Source organism: Coregonus clupeaformis, chromosome 24 (genome assembly GCF_020615455.1).
Source record: "Coregonus clupeaformis isolate EN_2021a chromosome 24, ASM2061545v1, whole genome shotgun sequence".
Lineage (NCBI taxonomy): Eukaryota > Metazoa > Chordata > Actinopteri > Salmoniformes > Salmonidae > Coregonus > Coregonus clupeaformis.
Window position 1 is genome coordinate 5,941,972 of NC_059215.1, and position 24,320 is coordinate 5,966,291.

The 24,320-nt window shown below is 44.3% G+C and overlaps 1 protein-coding gene across 9 annotated transcripts in view; it reads left to right on the top strand.

Moving 5' to 3' along the window:
- The window catches only part of LOC121530834 (transcription factor E3), a 37,282-nt gene that overhangs the window by 3,576 nt on the left and 9,386 nt on the right, over window positions 1-24,320 (top strand). For 5 of the 9 annotated variants that reach the window (XM_045206999.1, XM_045207000.1, XM_045207002.1 and 2 more), the window contains exons 2-5: window positions 7,021-7,125; window positions 15,120-15,360; window positions 16,852-17,055; window positions 22,485-22,580. In XM_045206999.1, coding sequence (XP_045062934.1) covers window positions 7,021-7,125; window positions 15,120-15,360; window positions 16,852-17,055; window positions 22,485-22,580 — 646 coding nt within the window. Of the gene's footprint in view, window positions 1-3,352; window positions 3,428-3,473; window positions 4,008-7,020; window positions 7,126-15,119; window positions 15,361-16,851; window positions 17,056-22,484; window positions 22,581-24,320 lie in introns of those variants that run through there. The other 4 variants (XM_045207004.1, XM_041836097.2, XM_041836099.2 and 1 more) reach the window with 4 other exon arrangements.

A 24,320-nucleotide genomic window follows, 5' to 3' on the forward strand; every position in this document is an offset into this window, starting at 1 on the left:
AATCAATTGAATTTACCACAGGTGGACTCCAATCAAGTTGTAGAAACATCTCAAGGATGATCAATGGAAACAGGATGCACCTGAGCTCAATTTCGAGTCTCATAGCAAAGGGTCTGAATACTTTTGTAAATGTCATATTTCCGGGGTTTTTTCTTCAGTTTTTTTATTTTTTTAAAAATACATTTGCAAAAATGTCTAAACCTGTTTTGTCTTTGTCATTGTGGGGCATTGTGTGTAGGTTGACGAGAAAAGCAAATATATTTAATCCATTTTAGAATAAGGCTGTAACGTAACAACGTGGAAAAAGTCAAGGGCTCTGAATACTTTCCAAATGCACTGTATGTATATCTGCAGACTTACTAGCTACCTTGACCTGAATGTAAAAGCCAAAGTGCATTTGATTCCACACTGCTACAAAGTATCAAGTTTGAGGTCCTGTTATAGTTTAAACAGACCTACTAAACTTGGGATTTGTTATGTTGTATTTTGCAACACTTTCAATGGCCACATGTTGTATAAAAAGGAAAGTTGCTTAATGCCGAGTGATTTTTAAACAGTAGTGATTTACTTTTATTGAGCTATAACATTGGGTGTAATCGACTAGTTAAATTGTAACACTTCTTGAAAGTAAACCAAACTGTATTTTTTTTGTTGTTGGTTCAAAATGGTTTTTAAATCCCTGGCCGGTTGTTGTAATGTAAATCCCTGGCCTGTTGTCCCTACTGTCTCCTCCTGGCTGTTTGTGTGTGCGTGCACGCCTGCCATGCATGTGGACCTTGTTTCTGAGTGGAAATGACTCAGCAGAATTCTCCCCCTTTTTTTATTTTATTTATGACCTTGGCTTCCTGTAGCTAAATGACACCCTGTTCCCTTTTTACAGTGCACTACTTTTGACCAGGGCCCATAAGGTTGTTATTTAGCACTGGCTGAAAACACATCTCCCCATATAACATTACAGAATGTTTGAGTGTACTTTTCCTAATTTCTTTACTCTCTGACATGATTTTATCCCCTCTGGAATGTTGACTGTAGGCTACTGCACTAGCAGCTGGTTTAAACACGTTGTTTCTCTTTCGCTAATGTCCTTTTGCAGACCTATGGTTTTTGTGGTAGCTTTTTTATACAATGGTACGGATTACAGACATAGCTAAATTATCTGAGGGGTATCCTACGAAGCGTGCTAGATCTACTCAGGCTACTTTTTGTGAAGCTAGCCAGCTTCGGTTAGCTTCCCATTCCAGCTCAGCCTTCATCCGTAGCCTACTACGACGGTGGATGTTGCTTATCAGCCTGCGGCACATGCTTGTAACTGCGTGTGGGTCTCGCACATCAGCCTGGTCTCATAGACTAGACGTAAGATAGTACATGTAAATCCGGGACACTCAACTTTAGTATTATATGTTACGTTTGGTACGCTTACATAAGACCGAAGGTTACTTAAGGCATAAACGAAAGGAGGGTGGTATAACGTCTAGCAACCCCAAGGTTGCGTGTTCGAATCTCATCACTGACAATTTTAGCTAATTAGCAACTTCGTAGGATACTCCCTAGGTCATTTAGCTATGTCTGTAATCCGTACCATTATAAATTATATGCAACTACTTGCTACTTTGCAACTACTTAGCATGTTAGCTAACCCTTTTCCAACCCAGCGTTTCCCAAGCTCGGTCCTGGGGACCCCTTGGGTGCACGTTTTGGTTTTTTGCCCTAGCACTACACAGCTGATTCAAAGAATCAACTAAATCATCAAGCTTTGATTATTTGAATCAGCTATGTAGTGCTAGGACAAAAAACAAAACCTGCCCCCCCTTGGGTTTCCCAGGACCGAGTTTGGGAAACAACGCCTTAACCGTTTAACCTAACTCCTAACCCTAAATCCCTAACCCCTAGCCTAGCTAACGTTAGCCACAACAAATTGGAATTGGTAACATACGTTTTGCAAATTCGTAACATATTGTACGAATTGTAATTCGTAACATATCATACGAAATGGATGATGGACAGCCACAAATTAATACATACCATACGAAACGTAATGTATCATACTAAATGGAGTGTCTTGGATTTACGTACAGAATAATTCAAAATGCTCTGAGACCAGGTTGCGCACATGGCTAGTCAAATTATCATTTTAAATTCAGGCTGTAACACAACAAAATGTAGAAGAAGTCAAGGGGTGTGAATACTTTCGGAAGGGCTGTAGATACTATGAACCAGGGATCATCAACTAAATTCAGGCGCAGGCCGGTTTTTTTAGTTTTCTTTTTAGTAAACATTTTTTGTGGTATTTTTAAAATATATTTAGTATTCTTTTTATTCATTTTATTATTTTGTGGTATTTTTTATATAGCGGATGGTCGGGTGGCCGGAACATAATTACAAACATTTGTAGACTACAAATTGGCCACATGAAGCCCAAACAGATATAATGTTTGACTAAAACATAATAAATTCAAACCTTGCTTATATTTGTATATGATCACGTCTCTCTATTATGCGTGGAAATACTTGGGAACAGATTTCCCAAATTAAAATCACTTGGAGATGCTTTTCTGGTGTTTTTACATAATTTTTTTTAGTCCTACAATGAAAATGCAAAAAAATTAATATATATATTTGCTCAGAAAAGATGGGGGGCCAAATAAAACCACCCGCCGGCCAAACCGCGAGCCGCCAGTTGGGGAACCCTGCTATAAACCATCTTTTGATTGCTGAATGTGTCTGCATCAGGGACTCGGGGATGTGGATGCGTTATTGATGTAATGTTAATCAGGTCTTTTGATTTGAACATATGGATTTTTTTTAGTTTTGTAGGGTAGACTACCAAATGTATTGAATTTATGGATAATGCCTTTGCAGTCATTCTGATCTCATTCCCAATGATCAGTGCTTTAGTTTTATGTCGCTGTCCAGCGGTTCTGAATTTGCGATGGGATCCGACTGTTCACGTTTTGTCTAGGCAATAGCCTTTTGATTTGAACATTTTGATACGTTTTGGTGTGTGTGTACTAGACAATTTGATGTAATTTATATATGTTACAGCACTTTGATTTCACTAATAAATATGTTGAAATGGAACCACATTATCTGTTTGTCTTAAGTCCATTTTTACATAGAATAGATGGGCAATATGTTCTACTACTGTATAAGTTTAATATGATAGTCTGCCTATAACCAGCCTGAGTATAACTCCATTCCTATTCTATTCAGTCTAGAGAAATTAATCGAACTGGAAGTGAGCAATTATCAGGCTGGTTAATGTGACGCATGTCTGTTGAATTTGGAAAAATCTACCCGCACTCGGACCCGCCCCACCTACTCAGCCAATCAGGAGCCGCGTCAATACTGCGTTTTTTTTTTTTTACTAAACCGTACGTGCTAAATAGTATGCTGAATAGTATGCGACGATGAGAAAATAGTATGAAGTGTAAGTATGTACTACGCTAGTATGGGTAATCGGACACTTGAATGTAACACAGTTGAATTAGACCGAGAGGTGCGGGACTACTCCCCCGTGTGGCGGTAGGAATGTTCTTATCTCACAAGCCTCCTATTTCTTCTGGAACTCTGCTGATGCCTCTCTCAGCCTACGCAACTAATACGATTTAACAAGACCATTTTCTAGTGTATGACGGACATTCTTTGATTTCCTCTGTAATTGTCGTTTTTATAGCTGTGGCGTGATAATTTTTTGACGGGGAATAGATAAATGTTGATGACGTTACATGTATTTTCTCGGTTGAAACAGGAGCCTCCTCTTTGAGATGACAACCTGGCTTCCTGTTCAACAACATTATAAAACAAGGACATTATTGTTTCTGACAAAGGAATTGTTGTTCTGTTCGTCCATATTGATTTCTGCGTAAACTGAAACGTTTGATCGAATTCTGAGAGTATTGGCCTATTTTCCCACCAAGGACCGAGATGGATGTCCATCGCTCGGTTCCAGGCTAGCACGGGCTGTCAGTTGTTTTCTCCTAAAGGCAAAGGGATGATTGATTTTACTGGTGAGTAGGATATGAATGTTTTCATGTCATAGCGCCATAAAGACTATGAGCTCGGGTTTGGTTTTGTCGTTGCGTGCCATTAGTCTGTGGTGATACTAGAAGCATGGCATCTTGGCGTGGCTTCACTGTTTACATTCTGTGGCTCTCTGGTATCCCGGGTGGGTGGATCTGGTATCCCGGGTGGGTGGATCTGGTATCCCGGGTGGGTGGATCTGGTATCCCGGGTGGGTGGATCTGGTATCCCGGGTGGGTGGATCTGGATCCAGCTCCTTTTTATGACCAGCCTAGGCTACTGAATACATTTTACATTTACGTCATTTAGCAGACGCTCTTATCCGGAGCGATTTACAAATTGGTACCACCTGCTATATTCATATGGATTAGCTACATTAGTTGTATACCGTTTAGTGACCATGCAAATTGTTACATGTTACAAAACTGTCTTCAGAATACAGTAAATTGGATTATCCAGTGAGGGATGTTGTATCACCTACCACTAGCCCATTTAACAGCCTGAATGGGTCCTTCTCACGAAAACTTCCTCTTGAATCACTGAGAGTAGGATCTGTAGTTATCTATTTCAGTATTATTATGTTTTTCATCAGATATTATGTATTTTACCAACATTTTCAAAAAATTATCATTACCATAACAGTTTTTTCAAAGTCCCCCAAAAAGTTCTAAACAAATCCAATATTTCTAATATTTTTTTAAACATTGCTCTCCTAATGAAAAGGCCTTAGTCAAACATAAGACTGAAAAATACAAATATTTCAAATGAAATCATGCAATTATTATAAAATTAAATCAGAAGTTTTTCTCAATTTGAGCTCTTTAGCCGTTTCAGTAATGAGAAGGCCACGTGGGGTAAAGGGGCTGTTGGAGAATAAGAACCTCATTCAGAAGAAATATAAGCAAATAAATTAACTAAGAAGTACACCTCTAGATGATGCATCATGGGGTGAATAAAACTTTTTTTTATTCAAAAACTGATTGGAGTTTTTACACTTGCAAAAAAAGTGTTAGGTAACGAGACACATGTTCGCAGACAATTTGTATGTAATGAATATTATAGTTTAATGTAAACTTCAACTAGTATACCATTACATTTTTTTTTTTTCTGGACAAACTACAGCAACATTTAATCCGGACACATTTCGATAACGAGAATTTGGGTTGAAAATGTACAATGTATTTAAAATAAGACACTTTCTGGAAAAACTAGACATCTTTAGTCCTCAGAAATCATAGTTGATTTTTGCAGGTGCATGATGGTTTTCTAACTCTATATTTTCTACAGACATAAAAAAAAAAAAAAACTGGTTTCATGAGAATCACCCAAATGGAGCTATCGGCTGGTCAGTGCAAAGCAGTTCTGTAACCTGTCAAGTCATGGTTGGCGAGATACTGTCCATTACCTTGTAACACATCTATTCTGCAGGGGTTACTGCACTAATATCTAGTATGCAGGGGTACTGCACTAATATCTAGTATGCAGGGGTACTGCACTAATATCTAGTATGCAGGGGTACAAATGTCCTAGGTGGCAAAGGTGCCGATGGATAATGTCATTTATCGGCGTAGTAACAAATCCCCACATCGCGACCCCAAACTGTTTACACCCCTCTTGTTGGCAGAGAGAACATTTTGCCATTTTTAAAGCTAATTTCCTGCAATTCTCCACATTTTGCCATGTCTTAATGTGTGTTCATATGATACCTGAGTGACTCAACAAAATCAATGAGGGCCCCCTGGGGGGGTCGAGGCCCCTGGACATGTAAACTGGCCATGGTAACTAAGATGTAGAAAGCTGGTAAGCCTAACTTACCCATCTAGCTAACGTAACCAGTCGTTAATCAACTGGGCATTTCTGACAGGTTATAAATAGCTTTCCAAGGTCAGTGAATGACGTAACGAGGAAAAATGCCCATGCAATACCAAATTAACTGCACCTTGTGCAGCCATTCTACTATTACAACTCTCAACAGCAGTAAGTTCAAAGCTGGACTGAGTTCCTAAAAAATATATATATTTCATTATTATAATTTTTTAAAATGGGGATCCCGTGGTCCGTATTGACCCCGTCCGTTCCCGATCCGGACCACAGTCGGCCAGTTGAGTATGGCTGTGCTATGTTATATTGTATTCTGTTCTATCTTGGGCCCAGTCCTTGTTGATGGGAACATCCTGGGCCCAGTCTTTGTTGATGGGAACATCCTGGGCCCAGTCTTTGTTGATGGGAACATCCTGGGCCCAGTCTTTGTTGATGGGAACATCCTGGGCCCAGTCTTTGTTGATGGGAACATCCTGGGCCCAGTCTTTGTTGATGGGAACATCCTGGGCCCAGTCTTTGTTGATGGGAACATCCTGGGCCCAGTCTTTGTTGATGGGAACATCCTGGGCCCAGTCCTTGTTGATGGGAACATTCTGGGCCCAGTCCTTGTTGATGGGAACATCCTGGGCCCAGTCCTCCTTTTCAGTTGATGGAAACATTCTAGAAGAATGTAATGAGCAATGATGTGGAAGTAACATCGCCAGACATTTAACCAGCTACCACCCACCTATCACTATCAATCAGGATATGGTGTGTTTGGCTAGCGTTGTTGTTCTTTTTAGATTTATAATATTTTTTAAATCCCTTTATATAACCAGGTAAGTTAACTGAGAACACATGACTCTTTTACAGCCTTGACCTGAGGAAGAGTTGGAGAAGTGATTGACCTAAAACGTAGCGGTCTGTGTATTCCTATTTATCTGGATGATAATATGGTAATACTACCCAGCATGCGTATGTGATCCCTGCAAGAATTGAACCCTCGACCTTGGTGATGCTAGCACTACACTCTTACAAACTGAGCCACCAACTGGACCACTGTATATCTCTGTGTATTAATGTATATTCCTGACCTGTACTTGTATGTAACGGACCTGTATTTGTATGTAACGGACCTGTACTTGTATGTAACGGACCTGTAGTTGTATGTAACGGACCTGTACTTTTACGTGTTTCCAGTGTGGAACCTCTCCTGCCTGAGTCGGGGATAGAAGTGGACATAGAGGTCAAGAGCGTTCTGTCTGATACCTTCTACCAGCTGAAGAGCCAGGCCTTTACTCAGAGGTGAACACACACACACTGATACACACACATACAGACACACACACACACACACTGATACACACACATACAGACACACACACACTGTTCTAGGTGAGACCAGACACAACATTCATCTCATTACTTTCTCCTTAGTCCATTTTGTAGAGCTGTTTGACATAGCGTGTCTGGTCATGCCTTGCTGGGGGAGAGGCTGAACCCCCCCCCCCTCTCTCTGTCTCTGTCTGTCTGTCTGTCTCTCTGTCTCTGTCTCTGTCTGTCTGTCTGTATTTGTGTGCAGGTCTGTCTGTATTTGTGTGCAGGTCTGTCTGTCTGTCTGTCTGTCTGTATTTGTGTGCAGGTCTGTCTGTCTGTCTGTCTGTCTGTCTGTCTGTCTGTATTTGTGTGCAGGTCTGTCTGTCTGTCTGTCTGTATTTGTGTGCAGGTCTGTCTGTCTGTCTGTATTTGTGTGCAGGTCTGTCTGTCTGTCTGTCTGTATTTGTGTGCAGGTCTGTCTGTCTGTCTGTCTGTCTGTGTGCAGGTTGGGTGTCTGTCTGTCTGTCTGTATTTGTGTGCAGGGTCTGTCTGTATTTGTGTGCAGGTCTGTCTGTCTGTCTGTCTGTATTTGTGTGCAGGTCTGTCTGTCTGTGTCTCTCTCTCTGTATTTGTGTGCAGGTCTGTCTGTCTGTGTCTCTCTGTGTGTGTGTGTGTGTGTGTGTGTGTGTGTGTGTGTGTGTGTGTGTGTGTGTGTGTGTGTGTGTGTGTGTGTGTGTGTGTGTGTGTGTGTGTGTGTGTGTGTGTGTGTGTGTGTGTGTGTGTGAAACTGGGCATCAGGTTACTGCTGTGATCCCCAGTCAGTCTGTCAGTCAGTACCGTGGGACTTTCCACAGTGTATTCACAGTGACTCAGCAAGAATGTGTGTGTGTATAGTATTAGTATCATGAAGGGGAACGTTTCAATGCTATATAGCCAAATATGAGATATCTTCATTTCCACTGTGGAGAGGTTGTGTTCATTTGTTGAAGGTTACAGTAGTAATTTAGACTCACACACAACCTTCGATAGTCATGTTAGTTCAAGCGAGATCATGTTGTGGGAAATTCTGACTGGGAAAGCCCTCCCAGTGTGAAGGTAGGGTGTTGGGTAACCTGATCCCCTTCTCTCCTCTATCCAGGGGCTTCCCTTAGGAAGATGATGTTTACAGCAGACGGTTAGGGTGTAGAGGAGACATATCCCCTGTTGTTGGGTTTAGTGTAGAACCTTCCCAGTGCTTACAGACTCACATAACCTTCCATTGTAATGTTGCTCCAAGGCCAAGCAGGATCTTGTGGGAATTTCTGACTGAGAGACTCTTCCGAGACAGGATTGTGTTGAGGCACAGATCTGGGGAAGGGTACCAAAAAATGTCTGCTGCATTGAAGGTCCCCAAGAACACAGTGGCCTCCATCATTCTTAAATGGAAGAAGTTTGGAACCACCAGGACTCTTCCTAGAGCTGGCCGCCCGGCCAAACTGAGCAATCGGGGGAGAAGGGCCTTGGTCAGGGAGGTGACCAACAACCCGATGATCACTCTGACAGAGCTCCAGAGTTCCTCTGTGGAGATGGGAGAACCTTCCAGAAGGACAACCATCTCTGCAGCACTCCACCAATCAGGACTTTATGGTAGAGTGGCCAGACGGAAGCCACTCCTCAGTAAAAGGCACATGACAGCCCGCTTGGAGTTTGCCAAAAGGCACCTAAAGGACTCTCAGACCATGAGAAACAAGATTCTCTGGTCTGATGAAACCAAGATTGAATTATTTGGCCTGAATGCCAAGCGTCACGTCTGGAGGAAACCTGGCACCATCCCTACGGTGAAGCATGTGGTGGCAGCATCATCCTGTGGGGGTGTTTTTCAGCTGCAGGGACTGGGAGACTAGTCAGGATCGAGGCAAAGATGAACGGAGCAAAGTACAGAGATCCTTGATGAAAACCTGCTCCAGAGCGCTCAGGACCTCAGACTGGGGAGAAGGTTCACTTTCCATCAGGACTACGACCCTAAGCACACAGCCAAGACAACGCAGGAGTGGCTTCGGGACAAGTCTCTGAATGTCCTTGAGTGGCCCAGCCAGAGCCCAGACTTGAACCAGATCGAACATCTCTGGAGAGACCTGAAAATAGCTGTGCAGCGACACTCCCCATCCAACCTGACAGAGCTTGAGAGGATCTGCAGAGAAGAATGGGAGAAACTCCCCAAATACAGGTGTGCCAAGCTTGTAGCGTCATACCCAAGAAGACTCAAGGCTGTAATTGCTGCCAAAGGTGCATCAACAAAGTACTGAGTAAAGGGTCTGAATACTTATGTAAATGTGATATTTCATTTATTTATTTGTAAATTAGCAACAAATTCTAAAAACCTGTTTTTGCTTTGTCATTATGGGGTATTGTGTGTAGATTGATGAGTGGAGAAAAAAAAACAATTTAATCCATTTTAGAATAAGGCTGTAACGTAACAAAATGTGGAAAACGTCAAGGGGTCTGAATACTTTCCGAAGGCACTGTAAATATGTATATATATTTATTTATTTTAATTATTATATATTTTTTAGGAACTCCGTTGGGTTTTTTAGTTTGGTAAGTTAGTCTAGCGGCTAGCTATCTAAACTTGAAGTAATCATTGTTTAATTACCGACCGGGGTGCCCCTGTTGATTTTGTTAGTCACTCTCACTCAAAGATAATTGAAAACGGCAAACATTTCTTTCCACCCCATGGCAAAATGTGTAGAATTGCAGAAATCCTTTCACAGCATTATAAGGCTGCATTGAGACAATGACTTAGCAATGACCCCCACACAGAGTTGACAAAATGCTTCAGCAAATGTACATTATCCCAGGGGCGTTGGCAGACACAATATAAATAACCTAATGTATGTCCCTCTAACTGCCCTGAATGCCTCTGTTGATCCTACAGCTATTGTATGCAGTAATCATATGCCTATTGACCAGAGTTATACTGTTAGCACTGAGCCGGTGTGCCCGAGGAGGAAGCAGCTCACCCTTTTTATTTTTATTTTTTTATTTAACCTTTATTTAACCAGGTAAGCCAGTTGAGAACAAGTTCTCATTTACAACTGCGACCTGGCCAAGATAAAGCAAAGCAGTGCGATTTAAAAACAACAACAACACAGAGTTACATATGGGGTAAAACAAAACATAAAGTCAAAAATACAACAGAAAATATATTTACATTTTAGTCATTTAGCAGACGCTCTTATCCAGAGCGACTTACAGTTAGTGAATACATATATATATATTATTATTTTTTATACTGGCCCCCTGTTGGAAACGAACCCACAACCCTGGCGTTGCAAACACCATGCTCTACCAACTGAGCTACATCCCTGCCGGCCATTCCCTCCCCTACCCTAGACGACGCTGGGCCAATTGTGCGCCGCCCATGAGTCTCCCGGTCGCGGCCGGCTGCGACAGAGCCTGGATTCGAACCAGGATCTCTAGTGGCACAGTGTGTGCAAATGTAGTAAGTTATGGAGGTATAGCGGTCTCCCGAGTGGCGCAGTGGTCTAAGGCACTGCATCGCAGTGCTAACTGTGCCACTAGAGATCCTGGTTCGAATCCAGGCTCTGTCGTAGCCGGCCGCGACCGGGAGACCCATGGGGCGGCGCACAATTGGCCCAGCGTCGTCCAGGGTAGGGGAGGGAATGGCTGGCAGGGATGTAGCTCAGTTGGTAGAGCATGGCGTATGCAACGCCAGGGTTGTGGGTTCGATTCCCACGGGGGGCCAGTATGAAAAATAACAAAAATAATGTATGCACTCACTAAACTGTAAGTCGCTCTGGATAACAGCGTCTGCTAAATGACTAAAATGTAAAATATAATAAATAGGCCGGGGCGTAGGAGTGCCGGGGCGTACGGCCTTCATATCACAGGCCTGCAGTATAATAGGGTAAACGTTGGAGTCAGTTGGAGTGCCGGGGCGTACGGCCTTCATATCACAGTCCTGCAGTATAATAGGGTAAACGTTGGAGTCAGTTGGAGTGCCGGGGCGTACGGCCTTCATATCATAGTCCTGCAGTATAATAGGGTAAACGTTGGAGTCAGTTGGAGTGCCGGGGCGTACGGCCTTCATATCACAGTCCTGCAGTATAATAGGGTAAACGTTGGAGTCAGTTGGAGTGCTGGGGCGTACGGCCTTCATATCATAGTCCTGCAGTATAATAGGGTAAACGTTGGAGTCAGTTGGAGTGCCGGGGCGTACGGCCTTCATATCACAGGCCTGCAGTATAATAGGGTAAACGTTGGAGTCAGTTGGAGTGCCGGAGCGTACGGCCTTCATATCACAGGCCTGCAGTATAATAGGGTAAACGTTGGAGTCAGTTGGGGTGCCGGGGCGTACGGCCTTCATATCACAGGCCTTCAGTAGCTAAAGCTCCATAATAGCCAAAACAAACCAAACCTTCACAATAGTTTCTAAACTTTATAAGGGTCATATCAAAAGTAAGTCGAGCCATTGTTTATAGGAAAAATATGAGCAGAGGAATTATTTATTTTTTATTTATTTATTTAACCTTTATTTAACCAGGTAAGAAGCCAGTTGAGAACAAGTTCTCATTTACAACTGCGACCTGGCCAAGATAAAGCAAAGCAGTGCGATAAAAACAACAACAACACAGAGTTACATATGGGATAAACAAAACGTACAGTCAATAACACAATAGAAAATATATATACAGTGTGTGCAAATGTAGCAAGTTATGAAGGTAAGGCAATAAATAGGCCATAGTGCAAAATAATTACAATTAGTATTAACACTGGAATGATAGATGTGCAAAAGATGATGTGCAAATAGAGATACTGGGGTGCAAATGTGCAAAAGAAATAACTATATGGGGATGAGGTAGTTGGGCGGGCTAATTACAGATGGGCTGTGGACAGGTGCAGTGATCGGTAAGGTGCTCTGACAACTGATGCTTAAAGTTAGTGAGGGAGATAAGAGTCTCCAGCTTCAGAGATTTTTGCAGTTCATTCCAGTATTTGGCAGCAGAGAACTGGAAGGAATGGCGGCCAAAGGAGGTGTTGGCTTTGGGGATGACCAGTGAGATATACCTGCTGGAGCGCATACTACAGGTGGGTGTTGCTATGGTGACCAATGAGCTAAGATAAGGCGGGGATTTGCCTAGCAGTGATTTATAGATGGCCTGGAGCCAGTGGGTTTGGCGACAAATATGTAGTGAGGACCAGCCAACAAGAGCGTACAGGTCAGTGGTGGGTAGTATATGGGGCTTTGGTGACAAAACGGATGGCACTGTGATAGACTACATCCAATTTGCTGAGTAGAGTGTTGGAGGCTATTTTGTAAATGACATCGCCGAAGTCAAGGATCGGTAGGATAGTCAGTTTTACGAGGGCATGTTTGGCAGCATGAGAGAAGGCTTTGTTGCGAAATAGGAAGCCGATTCTAGATTTAACTTTGGATTGGAGATTCTTAATTTGAGTCTGGAAGGAGAGTTTACAGTCTAACCAGACACCTAGGTATTTGTAGTTGTCCACATACTCTAGGTCAGACCCGTCGAGAGTAGTGATTCTAGTCGGGTGGACGGGTGCCAGCAGCGTTAGATTGAAGAGCATGCATTTAGTTTTACTAGTGTTTAAGAGCAGTTGGAGGCTACTGAAGGAGTGTTGTATGGCATTGAAGCTCGTTTGGAGGTTTGTTAACACAGTGTCCAATGAACGGCCAGATGTATACAAAATGGTGTCGTCTGCGTAGAGGTGAATCTGAGAGTCACCAGCAGCAAGAGCGACATCATTGATATACACAGAGAAAATAGTCGGCCCAAGAATTGAACCCTGTGGCACCCCCATAGAGACGGCCATAGGTCCAGGGGGGCATGGGAAAGTTGCAGCGGAGGGTGCAGAGTTGGTGGCCGGGGTAGTGGTAGCCAGGTGGAAAGCATGGCCAGCCGTAGCAAAATGCTTGTTGAAATTCTCGATAATTGTAGATTTATCGGTGGTGATAGTGTTTCCTAGCCTCAGTGCAGTGGGCAGCTGCAATATCAGCTCAAACATAAATAACATGAGCATGTCTACTTCTGCTAAGCTTCCCAGTAAAGCAATAAAAACAATCAAGCATCCCAGAAAAGTGCTCAAAATAGCTTACATTAACATATGTAGCTTAAGGAACAAGGTTCATGAAATCAATAACTGGCTAATAACAAATGCCATTCATATTCTGAAGTCCACTGAATGCCTCATGCACCCATTAAGAAAATTACTTTAAAAACTGTTAAATCCTTGTGGATTGATGAGGAATTTAAAAATGGTATGGTTGAGAGGGATGAGGCAAAATAAATGGCAAATAAGTCTGGCTGCACAACCGATTTGGCGTATTGCAAATTGAGAAATCATGTGACAAACTGAATAAAAAGAAGAAGAAACTACACTATGAAACAAGGATAAATGACATAAAGAATGATAGTAAAAAGCTTTGGAGCGCCTTAAATGAAATTTTTGGGAAAAAGGCAAACTCAGCTCTATCATTCATTGAATCAGATGGCTCATTCATCACAAAACCATCTGATACTACTTTAATAATTTTCATTGGCAAGATTAGCAAGCTTAGGCATAACAACAATTGCTGACACTACACATCCAAGTATATCTGAACAAATTATGAAAGACAAGCGTTGTAATTTTTGAATTCTGTAAAGTGAGTGTGGAAGAGGTGAAACAATTATTGTTGTCGATCAACAATGACAAGCCACCGGGGTCTGACAACTTGGATGGAAAATGACTGAGGATAACAGCGGACGATATTGCCACTCCTATTTGCCATATTTTCCATTTAAGCCTACTAGAAGAAGATTTCATGGTGGCTTGTGAATTTGTGCCTCATTTATGAAGTGCTGTGTGGAGTGTTTTAGTGAGGTTTTCTATGTAGGACTCAGCCTGACTAATCCGGTCTAACACGCTAGATCAGTCTGGCTCTATGTCTGACCAAAGGTGCTGGGAGACAAGGGAGCGTATGTACAGTGGGGAGAACAACTATTTGATACACTGGTTCATCCTTGGGAGCAATTTCCAAACGCCTGAAGGTACCACGATCATCTGTACAAACAATAGGACCACGCAGCCGTCATACCGCTCAGGAAGGAGACGCGTTCTGTCTCCTAGAGATGAACGTACTTTGGTGCGAAAAGTGCAAATCAATCCCAGAACAACTGCAAAGGACCTTGTGAAGATGCTGGAGAAAACGGGTACAAAAGTATCTATATCCACAGTAAAACGAGTCCTATATCGGCATAACCTGAAAGGCCGCTCAGCAAGGAAGAAGCCACTGCTCCAAAACCACCATAAAAACGCCAGACTACGGTTTGCAACTGCACATGGGGACAAAGATCGTACTTTTTGGAGAAATGTCCTCTGGTCTGATGAAGAGGGGAAAAGGGGAAGGCTTGCAAGCCGAAGAACACCATACCAACCGTGAAGCACGGGGGTGGCAGCATCATGCTGTGGGGGTGCTTTGCTGCAGGAGGGACTGGTGCACTTCACAAAATAGATGGCATCATGAGGAAGGACAATTATGTGGATATATTGAAGCAACATCTCAAGACATCAGTCAGGAAGTTAAAGCTTGGTCGCAAATGGGTCTTCCAAATGGACAATGAACCCAAGCATACTTCCAAAGTTGTGCCAAAATGGCTTAAGGACAACAAAGTCAAGGAATTGGAGTGGCCATCACAAAGCCCTGACCTCAATCCTATAAAAAAATGTGTGGGCAGAACTGAAAAAGCGTGTGCGAGCAAGGAGGCCTACAAACCTGACTCAGTTACACCAGCTCTGTCAGGAGGAATGGGCCAAAATTCACCCAACTTATTGTGGGAAGCTTGTGGAAGGCTACAAGGATGAAGTATCAGGAATTGTGAAAAACTGAGTTTAAATGTATTTGGCTAAGGTGTACGTAAACTTCCGACTTCAACTGTATGTTGTTTTTTAAACTCTGTCCTCCCACCCTCCGCCTGCAGCGTGTCCCAGCCCCCATCTGACACGGCATCTCCCTCCTCCGGCCCAGTGATGACGTCCCGGGTGTTGATGAGGCAGGAGCTGATGCGCCAGCAGGCCAGGGACCAGGAGAGGAGAGAGGCCCAGCAGCAGGTCTCCTCAGCCCAGCTACGCAACACCGACTCCTCCCCAGCCATCTCCATGGCCTCGGAGCATAGCGGGGCCCGACCACCCCCTGCCCAGGTCCCTGTGGAGGTCCTCAAGGTAGGTCATATGACAACCCCCTGTCCTCAAGGTAGGTCATGACTTGCCTGAGGCTCTCGGAGGGCTGTTGGGGTTGCTATTCACTAAAGAACGACTGGTCTGTTTGTGTGTCAAAGAAATGACAGTTGGAGCATATCAGAATGGCGGACATGATAATAAGATGCTATAGTGCAGGAGCCATGACCCTTTCAGCCTGTTTACCTACATCATCTGTCAATACATCCTGGAGGGCTTGGGGAGGACTGGGCTTGGGGAGGACTGGACTTGGGGAGGACTGGGCTTGGGGAGGACTGGGCTTGGGGAGGACTGGGCTTGGGGAGGACTGGGCTTGGGGAGGACTGGACTTGGGGAGGACTGGACTTGGGGAGGGCTTGGGGAGGACTGGACTTGGGGAGGACTGGACTTGGGGAGGACTGGACTTGGGGAGGACTGGACTTGGGGAGGACTGGGCTTGGGGAGGACTGGGCTTGGGGAGGACTGGGCTTGGGGAGGACTGGGCTTGGGGAGGACTGGACTTGGGGAGGACTGGACTTGGGGAGGACTGGACTTGGGGAGGACTGGCTTGGGGAGGACTGGACTTGGGGACTGGACTTGGGGAGGGCTTGGGGAGGGCTGGTCTTGGGGAGGGGCTTGGGGAGGACTGGGCTTGGGGAGGACTGGACTTGGGGAGGACTGGACTTGGGGAGGACTGGGCTTGGGGAGGACTGGACTTGGGGAGGACTGGGCTTGGGGAGGACTGGACTTGGGGAGGACTGGGCTTGGGGAGGACTGGGCTTTGGGGAGGACTGGGCTTGGGGAGGACTGGGCTTGGGGAGGACTGGACTTGGGGAGGACTGGCTTGGGGGGGACTGCTTGGGGAGGACTGGGCTTGGGGGACTGGGCTATGGGGAGGGCTGGGCTTGGGCTGGCTTGGGGAGGGCTGGGCTTGGGTTGGGTTGGGGATGGTGGGTTGGGTTGGGTATGGGGAGGGCTGGGTTGGGTTGGGTATGGGGAGGGCTGGGTTGGGTATGGGGAGGGCTGGGTTGGGTATGGGGAGGGCTGGGTTGGGTATGGGGAGGGCTGGGTTGGGTATGGGGAGGGCTGGGTTGGGTATGGGGAGGGCTGGGTTGGGTATGGGGAGGGCTGGGTTGGGTATGGGGAGGGCTGGGTTGGGTATGGGGAGGGCTGGGTTTGCTTGTGACCACAAACGTTTTATCTGTTTGTTCTTATTAAATCGAAGTGGGAGGAGTTGCAGATATTGTATGACATTTATAAGGAGGCCATACATGTTGATGACTTGTCTTACAGTGCGTTATAACCACATTATAATGCATTATACCTGCATTATAACCACATTATAATGCATTATACCTGCATTATAACCACATTATAACCACATAATGCATTATACCTGCATTTCCTCATTCACTTATCTTCCCATCTCTCCCTCTTTCTCTCTCCACTCTCCCATCTCTCTGTCTCTCTCTCCTCACCCCTCCCTCTCTCCTCTAGGTTCAGACCCACCTGGAGAACCCCACTAAGTACCACATCCAGGCCTCTCAGAGACAGCAGGTTAAACACTACCTCTCCTCCACCCTGGGGAACAAACTGACCAATCAGATGCTGGGCGCCTCCCCCTCACCTCACTCCGGATCCGCCCCCGAGCTCCAGCCTCCAGCCAGCAGCACCCCACTGCTCAGCTCCAACAAAGAGGAGGTACAGCAGGGGGGGTCGCGACCAGATCTCAAAATATAGAACCTTTTTTACGGTTTTATTTATTATCATGTTGTATGAATATTACTAACAAATAATAGATTCAACTAAATCTGGCCAAGGAATCCGTGAAATAAGTTTTAGAGGGTGTTATGCAGTACAATGTAATATTATTAATCTGCTATTTATGTTCTTAACCCTGGGCAACAAGGGCCTGGAGGATCACTGGGATATTGGCATCTACAGTACTCCAACAATTTATCAATTTTCAACTCAATGCTTCGTCTATTCCCCAAAATTTTTTGTATGAACATAAATGTACTGTAATTTTAAGCTTTTAAAAATGCAAAGTTGTCTCTCTGCCTCATGGAAAAATTTGTAGAATTGCAGGATATTACCTTTTTTAAAAGCTGCAACAACAAAAAAATTATCTCTGCCCCATGACAGAATGTGTAGAAATGTGCTAAATGTTCTCTTCGATGCCAAGAGGCGGGCCTTTTAAAATGTTCCTTCCCAGGGCCTAACACTTGGTTTGTCCGGCCATGCACGGTCGAAGTCATAGTAAAAGTCCTTGTATGGTATATATATATATTTTTTTATATAACTCCAGTTGTGTTTTGATTATGAGGGGGTCCCTGATGAATTTGCTATCACGAAAGCGGTCCCTGGCCCCAAAATGTTTGAGAACCCCTTTCCTATTCTACATGACAATCACCTCTGTTCTATGCAATACATTTCTATAACTTTTGTGTCTTCCGCAACTGATATGAGGAACATATTTTTTAATGCTGTGACCTAAAGAATCAAACTTTATTCTGTGAAACAAGACGTACTGCAACTCCGTCTAGAATGTCCTCTATCTGTAGAAGATTCATTTTAACCACATCTTGTGTGTCCCAATATATATATATAATACACTGTCTTGGTATTTCAGTTCCTTTAAAATTCAACAGTAGTTCCCCCTGTAATAACAATAGCATGCTGTTGTAGACAAGTCTCGAGCTGTCTCCTGTCTCCTGCACCTTTCCCTGTGGCTCAGTTTGTTTGGTACTGCACATTAGCCTGTCTGTCTGTCTGGCTGTCTAGCTGCCTGTGTGTCTGTCTTGACTGGCGCTGGTCTGTCTCCTCTCTCCTGCACCTTGCTATGTGTATTCAGTACAACATTGTTCTGTCAAATACAACAGTTCTAGGCGAATGACCTCTGCACACTTCACACCACGAAGACTTCAGTTAAAGGTGTACTCCGCTGTCTGTCGGTCTGTGTATTCATTCTTAATTAACTCAGGGGCAAAAACATGACATAGCAGATTCAAGCTTTATTGGCACTTCTGGAGTAAAATAATAATTACTGTGCCCCTGAGGGGATGGAAAAAAAGTTTTATTAACATGGAATTTAACTGGAATTTTAAAGTCGGTGTGTCAAAAAAGGTCTTACATTTGAAAAAAGGAGGGGTTTACTTTAAGGAAGGAAGGAGTCTGAAGAAGCCTTGTCGTAGAAGATTTCATGGTGGCTTGTGAATTTGTGCCTCATTTATGAAGTGCTGTGTGGAGTGTTTTAGTGAGGTTTTCTATGTATGACTCAGCCTGACTAATCCGGTCTAACACGCTAGATCAGTCTGGCTCTATGTCTGACCAAAGGTGCTGGGAGACAAGGGAGCGTATGTACAGTGGGGAGAACAAGTATTTGATACACTGCCGATTTTAAAGGTTTTCCTACTTACAAAGCATGGTAGAGGTCTGTAATTTTTATCATAGCTACACTTCAACTGTGAGAGATGGAATCTAAAACAAAAATCCAGAAAATCACATTGTATGATTTTTAAGTAACTAATTTGCATTTTATTGCATGACATAAGTATTTGATCACCTACCAACCAGTAAGAATTCCGGCTCTCACAGACCTGTTCGTTTTTCTTTAAGAAGCCCTCCTGTTCTCCACTCATTACCTGTATTAACTGCACCTGTTTGAACTCGTTACCTGTATAAAAGACACCTGTCCACACACTCAATCAAACAGACTCCAACCTCTCCACAATGGCCAAGACCAGAGAGCTGTTTAAGGACATCAGGGATAAAATTGTAGACCTGCACAAGGCTGGGATGGGCTACAGGACAATAGGCAAGCAGCTTGGTGAGAAGGCAACAACTGTTGGCGCAATTATTAGAAAATTGAAGAAGTTCAAGATGACGGTCAATCACCCTAGGTCTGGGGCTCCATGCAAGATCTCACCTCGTGGGGCATCAATGATCATGAGGAAGGTGAGGGATCAGCCCAGAACTACACGGCAGGACCTGGTCAATGACCTGAAGAGAGCTGGGACCACAGTCTCAAAGAAAACCATTAGTAACACACTACGCCGTCATGGATTAAAATCCTGCAGCGCACGCAAGGTTCCCCTGCTCAAGCCAGCGCATGTCCAGGCCCGTCTGAAGTTTGCCAATGACCATCTGGATGATCCAGAGGAGGAAAGGGAGAAGGTCATGTGGTCTGATGAGACAAAAATAGAGCTTTTTGGTCTAAACTCCACTAGCCGTGTTTGAAGGAAGAACAAGGATGAGTACAACCCCAAGAACACCATCCCAACCGTGAAGCATGGAGGTGGAAACATCATTCTTTGGGGATGCTTTTCTGCAAAGGGGACAGGACGACTGCACCGTATTGAGGGGAGGATGGATGGGGCCATGTATCGCGAGATCTTGGCCAACAACCTCCTTCCCTCAGTAAGAGCATTGAAGATGGGTCGTGGTTGAGTCTTCCAGCATGACAACGACCCGAAACACACAGCCAGGGCAACTAAGGAGTGGCTCCATAAGAAGAATCTCAAGGTCCTGGAGTGGCCTAGCCAGTCTCCAGACCTGAACCCAATAGAAAATCTTTGGAGGGAGCTGAAAGTCTGTATTGCCCAGCGACAGCCCCAAAACCTGAAGGATTTGGAGAAGGTCTGTATGGAGGAGTGGGCCAAAATCCCTGCTGCAGTGTGTGCAAACCTGGTCAAGACCTACAGGAAACGTATGATCTCTGTAATTGCAAACAAAGGTTTCTGTACCAAATATTAAGTTCTGCTTTTCTGATGTATCAAATACTTATGTCATGCAATAAAATGCAAATGAATTACTTAAAAATCATACAATGTGATTTTCTGGATTTTTGTTTTAGATTCCGTCTCTCACAGTTGAAGTGTACCTATGATAAAAATTACAGACCTCTAAATGCTTTGTAAGTAGGAAAACCTGCAAAATTAGCAGTGTATCAAAGACTTGTTCTCCCCACTGTATGTATCAGGGAGCGTATGTATCAGGGAGCGTAGAGTAGGAGTGCTGGTTTAAGATCAGGTCCCCTTTTAAGCCCATCCCCTATCCTATCTCCCTATCCCCCTATCCTATCTCCGTATTACTATTCGTACTATCCTATCTCCGTATCCCCTATCCTATCTCCGTATCCCCCTATCCTATCTCCGTATCCCTCTATCCTATCTCCGTATCCCCCTATCCTATCTCCGTATCCCCCTATCCCCCTATCCTATCTCCGTATCCCCCTATCCTATCTCCGTATCCCTCTATCCTATCTCCGTATCCCTCTATCCTATCTCCGTATCCCTCTATCCTATCTCCGTATCCCTCTATCCTATCTCCGTATCCCCTATCCTATCTCCGTATCCCCCTATCCTATCTCCCTATCCTATCTCCGTATCCCGCTATCCTATCTCCGTATCCCCCTATCCTATCTCCGTATCCCCCTATCCCCGTATCCTAATATATGCCACTTAGCAGACACGTCTATCCAAAGCGACTTAGTCATGCGTGTACACATATTTTATGTATGGTCCCGGGAATCGAACCCACTATCTTATCATTGCAAGAGCCATGCTCTACCAACTGAGCTACAGAGGACCACATGTAATCTAAAAGGCTGAACTGATCATAGAACAGCCCCTGGTGAAGACCCAAGGATCCAAATGTTGTTTCTGTAAACTACACTGAACAAAAATATAAACGCAACATGCAACAATTTCAAAGATTTTACTGAGTTACAGTTCATAAAATGAAATCAGTCAATTGAAATAAATGCATTAGGCCTTTAATCTATGGATTTCACATGACTGGGAATATATAAATGCATCTGTTGGTCACAAATGTGACCACCATTTGCCTCATGCAGCGTGACACATCTCCTTCACATAGAGTTGATCAGGCTGTTGATTGTGGCCTGTGGAATGTTGTCCCACTCCTCTTCAATGGCTGTGCGAAGTTGCTGGATATTGGCGGGAACTGGAACGCTGTCGTACACGTCGATCCAGAGCATCCCAAACATGCTCAATGGGTGACATGTCTGGTGAGTATGCAGCCCATGGAAGAAGTGGGACATTTTCAGCTTCCAGGAATTGTGTACAGATCCTTGCGACATGGCGCAGCGCATTATCATGCTGAAACATGAGGTGATGGCGGCGGATGAACGGCACGACAATGGGCCTTCAAATTGCCGTCGATAAAATGCAATTGTGTTCATTGTCCGTAGCTTATGCCTGTCCATACCATAACTCTGTTCACAACGTTGACATCAGCAAACCGCTCACCCACACAACGCCATCTGTCCGGTACAGTTGAAACCGGGATTCATCCGTGAAGAGCACACTTCTCCAGCGTGCCAGTGGCCATCAAAGGTGAGCATTTGCCCACTGAAGTTGGTTACGACGCCAAACTGCAGTCAGGTCAAGACCCTGGTGAGGACGACGAGCACGCAAATTAGTTTCTCTGAGACTGTTTCTGACAGTTTGTGTAGAAATTATTCCGTTGTGCAATCCTACAGTTTCATCAGCTGTCCGGGTGGCTGAGTCTCAGACCATCCCGCAGGTGAAGAAGCCGGATGTGGAGATCCTGGGCTGGCGTGGTTACACGTGGTCAGTGGTTGTGAGGTCGGTTGGACGTACTGCCAAATTCTCTAAAGCGACGTTGGAGGCGGCTTATTGTAGAGAAATTAACATTACATTCTCTGGCAACAGCTCTGGTGGACATTCCTGCAGTCAGCATGCCAATTGCACGCTCCCTTAAAACTTGAGACATCTGTGGCATTGTGTTGTGTGACAGAACGGCACATTTTAGAGTGGCATTTTATTGTCCCCAGCACAAGGTGCACCTGTGTAATGATCATGCTGTTTAATCAGCTTCTTGAAATGCCACACCTGTCCGGTGGATGGATTATCTTGGCAAAGGAGAAATGCTCACTAACAGGGATGCAAACTAATTTGTGCACAAATTTTTGAGAAATAAGCTTTTTGTGTGCATGAGAACATTTCTGGTGTCTTTTTTTTTTTATTTCAGCTCATGAAACATGGGACCAACACTGATGCATTTTATAATTTTTGTTCAGTGTACATGGGAGGGAGGATGGATGTGATCTCTTCTATTGACCCCAGAGCTGTTTTGTCTTTCAGATGGAAGATGTGATCGATGGCATCATCAGTCTTGAATCCGGTCTCAACGATGAGTTCTTTAAGTTGATCGACTCTGGACTACAACTAGCCAACACGGTATGTAGCCAAATATCATACCAACAACACGTGACTATACATTCACTCCTGGAGATGAATGAGTCATCTGTTGTCCCACTTCTTCAAGTGAAACATACATAGTGTGCCTTTTTTGTAGATTGCTATCGCAGCAAGCAGTTGATTATGGAATCCTCTTCTGTCTTCACTGAAAGTCGACCCACCCTGTTATTGGCGTATCAACACATTGATAGCTGTGTCTCTGTTTGTCCATGCTGGTTTGTGTTGTCGGACACCATAGATTTGTTTTTTGGGGGGGGTAGTTGGTTGTTTTTTGGAGCAGGGCAGTTGAATGTCTAGTCCGAGACCATGGATCCAGTCTGGCTGTGAGAGTTAACACACTTCTGACACATGGCTAACAGTGGCCAAAACAGGGCTAGAGCAGGCCAGAGCAGGGTTTAGAGCAGGCCAAAACAGGGCTAGAGCAGGCCAAAACAGGGCTAGAGCAGGCCAGAGCAGGCCAAAACAGGGCTAGAGCAGGCCAGAGCAGGCCAAAACAGGGCTAGAGCAGGCCAAAACAGGGCTAGAGCAGGCCAGAGCAGGCCAAAACAGGGCTAGAGCAGGCCAAAACAGGGCTAGAGCAGGCCAGAGAAGGCCAAAACAGGGCTAGAGCAGGCCAGAGAAGGCCAAAACAGGGCCAGGGTTACAGCAGGGTAGGGTGGGGTCAGTATGGTGCTGGAGGATAGGGAGGGGGCTGCCTGGGTGTAGAAAGCTGATAGCTTAACTGTGGAAAGAGTTATCCAACTAAGAAGACTAAGGGTTAGCTAACCGTGGACTGGAGAGAAAGAGGGGAGCGGTGTTTTTTTTTTTTTTTTTTTTTTTCCTGAACATGTTTCCCCATTTCTCAACCGTCTGTTCTGATAGAAAGGGGAAGCGGCTGAGTGTGAGAGCGGTTTGGTTTGGCAGGAGAAAGATGAGGATTCTGGTTGTTCTGCAGGAGCGGCAGCATGAGAATATAATTAATAAGATGATCCAGGTAAAATAAACATTGTTGTTCTGTGGAATTTGTAAGACATTTATTAGAATATTTTGTTTTTAAGAAAGTTAGATGAGAAGGTTTTTGAGTTTGTCTGGATTTGCTTAGGCTTTACATTATCACTGAATTGATTTTGACATTGTAGCTGTCTACAGGGTCTAGCTTAACTTGTAACTGAGATGTAGACACGCTAACAACATGTTTATTACTGTATTCTGTTAATGAAACTGAGATGTAGACATGCTAACGTGTTTCTTACTGTATTCTGTTAATGAAACTGAGATGTAGACATGCTAACGTGTTTCTTACTGTATTCTGTTAATGAAACAGAGATGTAGACACGCTAACAATGTTTATTACTGTATTCTGTGGCTCCTGTTGTGAATAGTAGATAGTGATTGTCATATTGACCGTTGAGAGATAATGTAACCACATGGTGTACTGTTAGCACACTCTGCATGGTGCCTGTTGAGAGATAATGTAACCACATGGTGTACTGTTAGCACACTCTGCATGGTGCCTGTTGAGAGATAATGTAACCACATGGTGTACTGTTAGCACACTCTGCATGGTGCCTGTTGAGAGATAATGTAACCACATGGTGTACTGTTAGCACACTCTGCATGGTGCCTGTTGAGAGATAATGTAACCACATGGTGTACTGTTAGCACACTCTGCATGGTGCCTGTTGAAGGAACACCTCACAGTTTTTCCAACTTCATCATCTCCAGCACCACCCCAACATC